Below are 8069 nucleotides of genomic sequence, written 5' to 3' on the forward strand. Positions count from 1 at the left end.
ATGCATAATCAAACTCACATACTCTATCCATTCCATAATATCACCTGAACCTGAACCAGATGCATGCGACACTACATTACAACAAATCCGGACAGAACCTATCCCATCCTAGGTTGCTATATTTTGGAACAAAGGTTGTATAAAAAGCATGGGACAACCAAGAAGGAACTCTGTAACAAGTTAACAATAAATTCAGCGTATAGGAGAATTGAAGGCGGGTCACCAGGCTGAAACCACAAGCCGACAACGGCATGATGTGAAAACAAAGATGATGGCCCTTGTCATCACATCATTCACGTCTATCTTCAAACTGAAACACATAATAGTGTCATATAGATGATGAGTACATGGAAGTTATCTGATAACAAACACAAACACATCGATATGACAGTATGCTATATTGATGGTGTATGCATATATGGAGTTGGAACAATCAGACATCGACTGTGTTCAAAACCCAGGTGGACGAGCTCTTCACACTATGATAACTGATATAATCCTCCGACAGCAGTATTGAACAGTGAACTAGCTAGTGCCTGGAGCAGAATGAACAAGTCATATGCTTCTGCAAAGAAAACACAGATACAGCACAAGCAATACTTACCTTGCTATGAGAGAAAATTAGAGATTGGAAACTAGATATTTGAACCTTTCGGTCAGGCAGCATTCACATTTAAATGGAACAAACTTTCGATCAGACAATTTTCACCAGCAGGATGAAAACTTTCCTCAGAGCATGTAAACACACATTAAGGCGCAAGTTGTGAGTCGTGCAATCAACCATAACCAAGTATACGACAATCCTGTATCATGACAGACGGACATCCTTAACCCTAGTTGATCTGAAAGGAAGGCCCGAATTTGCCTGGTTTCAGTGATTACTGTGCTCCATTTCATCGTCAGTTAATCACCTCTAGGTCTAGTTCGCTGCACTATACTTTACCCTAGTTCCATTGCGGTGCAAGTAAATTTCCATGCAAATCCCTGGGGTAGAGAAGCTAAGTAGCTTCCTAGACACCTTCTCGCTGACAGTAACCAAAGGATCAAAACTTAGAGTAATCGTCTTGAGCTCTGGCATCGTCCATCTCAACAGTCGTTTGACAAAATATATTTGACGCTCTGCTCCACTCAAATTGTTGATTTCAACTTTCTGGAGAAAATTCAAGCTGATATTATTCTTTTTCCAGGCCTGGGGCTCGTAACAAACGCAGCCAGATGAGCAAGGAACTTCTCCATCCTGAAATGAAAAGCATGTAAGAAATTGATTTTAAGAATATTACGAAAGGACACAGATAAAAGGAAGTCAGGAAAATATAGGGAAATGAAAATGATCATTCTCATTAAAAGCTTTTATTCATATAAGAGCAATATCTTTTAGATCTAATCACCTCCAGATGTGATGTGTGGAGAAAGGGGGAAAGAAAAGAAAATTGGAAAATGTAGCAGACACTTTGACTACAATTACAATATTTTTTGTCGGAATTTCAATTGATCATTTGGCATGGTTCGTTGGAAGTCTCATTGACATGAATCTACTACGACCACAACATACCCATATCAATCACCAGCAACTGAACATTTGCAGCGACATTCCAATCATTTCTATTTTATCATTGAAAACCAAAGCAGCATGGCAACACTTGGATCAAACTTTTAGATCGTAGTATGAAGAGGGGAAAGACTTGTAGTTTTAATAGATAAACCATGGAGGGACAGATCGGTACTGGGACTGACACATCAAGTGCTACCACAGTACCACTCATAGTAAAAAGATCAAGCTGAGGTGCATTAAATTGCAAATACTTCTACCACTTTCACAGAGACCATGGTATTTGATTACATTGAAGAGGTATACATTACCGCAATGTGATCTTCTAACTTCAGCTTCAGCTCCCTTATACCAGTAGACATCTTAAGCAAATGGTAAACACAAGGTCCAAAGGTATGTCCTATTGTTAATAACCGCAGAGATAGGATTTCAACGGCAGGGAGCTTTTTCACTGCTTGCACCAGGAGCTCACAGGACATATCCATGATCTGAAAATTAACAGAAATTCACAAAATATAATTACTTAATATGTGCATTTTGACTTTACACAAGGATTAAGGAAGTGATGACATTGAGAAATGTATCAGAGAAAAATATAATGCTACAGAGGAAAAACTTCCAGAAGCCTCCAACTTTATGGCTTGGACAAAACAATGTAAACACTTCAAGGCCTTGTTCGGTTAATCCCTCTTCCAAAGGGATTGAAGGGGAATTGGGGGGGATTAATTCCAACTATTGAGATGTGGAATTAATCCGCTCCAATGCTTTCCTCATGGGGATTAACCTAAGTACCTAACAACCCCTAAGGAAAATTGCTTTAATAATGTGCCTCTGCATTACATAATCACTTACGTCCAAATCTACATGCCATAGGGACTCTTTGGATCTCCCCTAGTTACATATTTCGCATCTGATTAGGAGTCCCATAAATATTATCTTACTTTTATCTTTTAAATGGGCATGAGCCTATGCTAAGATACTAGTAAATGGTTATGAGCTACAAAAACATTGTAAGTACATTAGCTTCATCATAATAATAATGTAATGCAACAAGAGGGAGAAGGTGCACTCACAGAGGGATAGACAAGAGATAGATGAACATCGCGGGCTTCTGTAAAATGCTGCACGAGTTGCAGAGAGCCTGGAGTATTTCGACGTCCATACACCATGCCATAGACGGAGAGTCTATGGACGTTGGGCTTCTCAACAAATCGGACTGAACTCGAACTGAAAAAATCAACCCAATGAAGTGTCTCCAGTGCTGGAGCAAAGATGTCAACCATTGGCATCCCCCACAATAAGCAAGCGTACAAATCTAGTTCTGTAAGCGCAGGAGCAGAAATGGTGAGCTGACGAATCCCTTCCAGTCGAGACAGCTGAACAAGGCGGAGAGACTCCGAGCGGATGGCTAGATTGGACACCACATCGGCATCGCGGATACGGAGCTCTCGTAGCGACGGGCACCCCTCCGACGAGACGGCGTCCCCGAGATCGCGCTGGCCCTGGTCGTCGAACCTGCAGTGGCTCAAGCTCAGCGCGGTGAGCCTCGCGAAGACGCCGGATGGTGGCAGCTGGATGCCGAGGCGGCCGCGCAAGCGGATGGTGATCTCCGTGGCCTTCTCGAAGCACGGGATCTGAATCGCGCCCCCGGTCCCGGCCGCCCCCGCTGCCGCTGCCGCCGGCGTGATGACGTCGAAGCAGAGCTTGCCCTCGAGGAGGGGCGCGGCCAAGTGGAGGACGGCGACGATCTTATCCGGGGCGCGGTCGCTGCTCTCGATGCGCAGGAGGCGGACCGGGGCGACGCGGAGGCGGAGGGCGGCGCCGACGCGGGCGAGGTCAGTGACGCCGGGGAACCGCAGCTTCGGGAGGAGGGTGGACCAGAGGTTTCGCCAGCGGCGGGAGATGAGGCTGGTCCGCGCGGCGGCGGCGGCGGAGGGGAGGCGGAGGAGGATGTGGCGGAGCACCTCGTCGGGGAGCGCACCGAATCCGCTCGACGAGGAGGATTCCGCGGAGGACCTCGTCGGAGAGCGCACCGAATCCTCGTCGGGGGTGGTCACCACGTCGACGAAGCGCCCGGGGTCGGAGACGATACTCTGGCGAGCCGACTGGACGAGCGCGTCGGCGTCGTCGCAGGCGACGGCGAAGAGCTTCCGGCGCTGCTCGAACGCCTCGCGCGCTGCGTCCATGGCCGCCGTGTTCTCTCCGCCCGGCTGCCGCCGCGCCTCCAGGATGGCCTGCGCTGCCGCGACGAGCTCCTGGTACGCCTTGCTCATCTCGTCCACCTTCGCATCCATCTTCGCCGGAGTTGGGGCGGTGGCTCTTGGCGCGGCCGCGGCGACGGCGTCGGCGTTGGCGCTCCCCGAGGCGACGTCGACGAGGGTTTTGGAAATGGGATTTCTGGTTTGGTTGGATATTTTTTTTCCACCGAATATGATTTTGAGGTTGAAGAGTTGCCAGTCGACTGAATACCCCAAATCTCACTCAATTAATAAACACAATTGGATTAAATGTCCTGAGGGAAAAGAATTACAAGGACTCGTAATCACTGGCAATGCTAGATTCTTCGTAACAATGACTCATAATCACTCTTTCCGTGTTTCCTTATGGCCTGTTTAGTTGGTGAAATGAAAATTTTTTGATGTCACATTGGACGTTTAACCGGATGTTGGAAGGGGTTTTCGGACACGAATGGAAAAATAATTTCATAACTCGATTGGAAACCACGAGACGAATTATTTGAGCCTAATTAAGCCGTCATTAGCACATGTGGGTTACTGTAGCACTTATGGCTAATCATAGACTAATTAGGCTCAAAAGATTCGTCTCGTGATTTCCCCTCCTAACTGTACAATTAGTTTTTCTTTTTATCTATATTTAATGCTCTATACATGTGTAAAGATTCAATGTGATGTTTTTACGAAAAGTTTTTGGAACTAAACAGGGTCTTATTGAGACCACCTCCAAACCGGAGGAAAAATATTAGAGTGGAACTCATCTCTTTCTTTCTCCTTCTGTCCCCTTCTCTTCCTCTCCCTCTTTTCCCTTCTCTTTCTCCTTTTATCAATAGCGATCCAACGGGATAGGGGGACTTGAGTCGAGTCCCTCCAACACCCACACTAGATCAGTCCATGCTTCGAACGAAAAGAGATTGCATGGCTTACCATATAGTGACACAACTATAAACCATATAATGCCGGGAGATTTATTTTTCATTTGAACACTAACATGTTTTTGCGAGATCAGATTGATTTTTTTTTTTGCGTGGGATAGGATTTAGTAGGATGACCAAGGAGGTGGGTAGGATGTGCATCCTTCGCTGTAATACAGATAGGCTCATTGTGTCAATAGTATATATTAGTTTGCTGCTACATTAAATGCCTCTCTGTGTCACCTGTGAGCTGAGTTTGCTGTTACAATGAAATGTGGTAGGACAGTAACAAAATACTCCCTCCATCTATTTTTGATAGTCATATTTCCAAATCTGAAAAATTTATTTTTAATAGGCATATTTCAATCCAACAATTTATTATTTTAATGGCTTTCTTGGATTTAATGCATGACTCTCCATTCTTCCACACAAGATTGGCTACATGGGCATCGAGAAATTTAATATTAATGATATAATGAATCGCTTGTTTACGAGGAATAACTAGTAGCATGTTTAAATGGATGATAAGTAGAATCACTTATCGTTGGTCTGTGTGCCAAGACGAAATATGACTATCAAAAGTAGATGGAGGGAGTACTATTTACACATTGCCAAATTTTACTGTTTTGCAAAGTATTGTTAATCTATTACTCCCTCCATCTACTTTTGATAGTCATATTTCATCTTGGTACATAGACCAAGGATAACTAATCCTACTTATCATCCATTTAAATATGCTACTAGTCATTCCTCGTAAACAAGCGATTCATTAATATTTACATTTCTCAATGCCCATGCAGCCAATCATGTGTGGAAGAATGGAGAGTCATGCATTAAATCCGAGAAAGTCATTAAGATGATAGGTTGTTGGATTGAAATATGCCTATCAAAAATAATTTTTTCAGATTTGGAAATATGACTATCAAAAGTAAATGGAGGAAGTACTATTCAAGGTCACTCTAGCATATCGTTTTGTCTTTTGATGAAGATCCAATGGCAAAAACTTGTTTAATGCACATGTACTCTAAGATTCTTTGAATTTTCTTTCTCCATGCAGAGGAGCCTGATTGGGTAGGCAAGGATCGGTGGCAAGGGCAAGGGAGGCCATGTGGTTAGGAGGTGAGGGTGAGGATGGCGCTGGTTGATTTGGTGGCTCACACCGCTGGAGATATAGAGGAGGTTAGACGGGTGGGGTAATCACGCCAAATATCGACAAGACAACAATGACATTTTTGGTGGAGCTGTTGCGAGTTGGTAGATAGGGGAGGTGAAGAAAAGGGAGGGAATACGTGAGAAGGGTGTCGTTGGTGGCCCTCACCAAGGCTAGTGAGAAGACAGGGGCACATGCAGCGGAAATGCTAATGGGCGGGTGATCGCTCCCCCGCCCGCCCAGCGATCACCCGCCCGCCCTCTCCCCTATACTACTACATACACTCCTCCCCTACTACAGTACTACACACAATTTTTTTTAAAAAAAACATAAAGTTAGAAAAATTTATGTATAAAAATACTATATATAAAAAATTTGAATTCAAATTCAAATTTGAATAGGCTATGTAAACCTTTGGCTTATAAACTTTGGGTCTATAAACTTTAGGTGTATAAACTTTAGATGTATAGAAATACTATATATAGAAAATTTTTGAATTCAAATTCAAATTTGAATCGGGTATGTAAACTTTTGCCTTATAAACTTTAGGTCTATAAACTTTAGGTGTATAAACTTTAGATGCATAAAAATACTATATATAGAAAATATTTGAATTCAAATTCAAATTTGAATCAGATATAATTCAAATTCAAATTTGAAACGGGTATGTAAACTTTTGACTTATAAACTTTGGGTGTATAAACTTTAGGTGTATAAACTTTAGATGTATAGAAATACTATATATATAAAAAAATTTGAATTCAAATTTAAATTTGAATCGGATATATAAACTTTTTACTTATAAACTTTGAGTCTCTAAACTTTATATGTGTAAACTTGAGATGTATAAACTTTAGATGCATAAATTTACTAAAATAGAAAAGTAATGCGGTGCCAAAAAAGGAAACCAAGTGGAGGGAGGGAGGGGGGAGGATCGATCGCCCATTAGGATCCCCCTGCATGTAGTGGCACGCAAGCATAGGGATCATAGTTGTGTACTCCCCCTGTCCTAAAAAAAACTTAATCTCGTACTACGACGTGACACATCCTAATACAATGAATCTGGACATACTTTATGTCTAGATTCGTTGTGTCACATCCTAGTACTAGGTTGCCTTTTTTTTGGACGAAGGGAGTAGTGGTTTGCAAGGTGTGAATTTGAGAGGTGAGAAAAGAGACGTAATTAAGATGGAGGTGACTAGGGATCGGTCGCCCGACCCAAATCTCCAAAAATCGGGTGCTGACATCAGCATGACGTCAGCGCCACCTATATGTGTAAAACCACTTTAAATTAATTTTTCTCTTAAATTATTTATCTAAATCATGATCCGATTGCACCATTAAATTTGTTGCAATTAAATCTTCAAAACAAGACCACACAAGGATATATTCCAACGAAATTTTTTAGCTTATTATTGATTTTTTTAAAAATGTTGCACGATATTCCACCAGGTATATCGGAATTGTTTCACTAAGTAGATCGAGAATGTTTCAATCGTTAAAATCGGGTGTTGTTTCACCTTATATAAAAACAATGTTTCAACAAATAGTAAAAGAATGTTTCAGTTCACTGCAACATTAGATCCATACATAGTGAAACATTATAAATACAAAGGGTGAAACATTTTTTGGTGGAACAAAAAATGAAACAAATTCCTTTAATAGAGGGTTTCCAAAATATTTGGGTGATTTATTGCAATAGAATATTTCAGTTCACTGCAATATTAAATCTATACATAGTTGCAATATTAGATCTATACATAGTGAAACATTGTGAGTGCACTAGATGAAACATTTTTTATGGAACAAAAAATAAACCAAATTCCCTTTAATAGAAGGTTTCCAAAATATGTGGGTAATTTGTTGTAATAGAGTTGTGTGAGTGGACACGTGGTGGGCTAGGGAGAGAGCGCGCGCGTGCATAGAGGCAGGGGAGCGCCCGATTTCTGCCCCCCCCTCCCCGCCCGATCGTCCGATGGCAATCATTCTCCAATTAAGATTATAGAAGTTGCACGAATCTTCAATAAATCCTAAATATATCCTAGTTGTGAGAATGGCCGATTATTGGTAAATTTTTAGGTAACATATAGCTCATCTAATTTATGCATCACTTAACTTCGATAACATTGAGGCATAAGGACACAATAGATTGCGACACCATCTATTTCTTTTTCCCGGTAACTTACCGCTGGAAAGAGACATTTCTACAAACAGCCATCTCA

General features: G+C 42.0%; 1 protein-coding gene across 1 annotated transcript; it reads right to left on the minus strand.

The window, feature by feature from the left end:
- Positions 1-257: 257 nt before the first annotated feature.
- On the minus strand, positions 258-4002 carry LOC4342767 (putative F-box protein At3g58860). Its single transcript, XM_015789746.3, has 3 exons — positions 2623-4002; positions 1861-2037; positions 258-1237 (listed from the first exon to the last, which is right to left on the minus strand). The coding sequence occupies exons 1-3, from the start codon at positions 3841-3843 to the stop codon at positions 920-922; spliced, it is 1716 nt and encodes a 571-aa protein (XP_015645232.1). The 5' UTR covers positions 3844-4002; the 3' UTR covers positions 258-919.
- Between the last annotated feature and the right edge of the window lie 4067 nt (positions 4003-8069).

This window comes from Oryza sativa, chromosome 7 (genome assembly GCF_034140825.1).
Source record: "Oryza sativa Japonica Group chromosome 7, ASM3414082v1".
Taxonomy (NCBI): domain Eukaryota; kingdom Viridiplantae; phylum Streptophyta; class Magnoliopsida; order Poales; family Poaceae; genus Oryza; species Oryza sativa.

Bases quoted from the DNA above. Each gene is read 5' to 3' on its own strand.
- LOC4342767 (XM_015789746.3), bottom strand. From the start codon at position 3,843: ATGGATGCGAAGGTGGACGAGATGAGCAAGGCGTACCAGGAGCTCGTC. The intron at 2,038-2,622 runs GTGAGTGCACCT...GTTAATTTTCAG, and splicing joins TATCTCTTGTCTATCCCTCT to ATCATGGATATGTCCTGTGA. The intron at 1,238-1,860 runs GTAATGTATACC...TTTTCATTTCAG, and splicing joins AGTTAGAAGATCACATTGCG to GATGGAGAAGTTCCTTGCTC.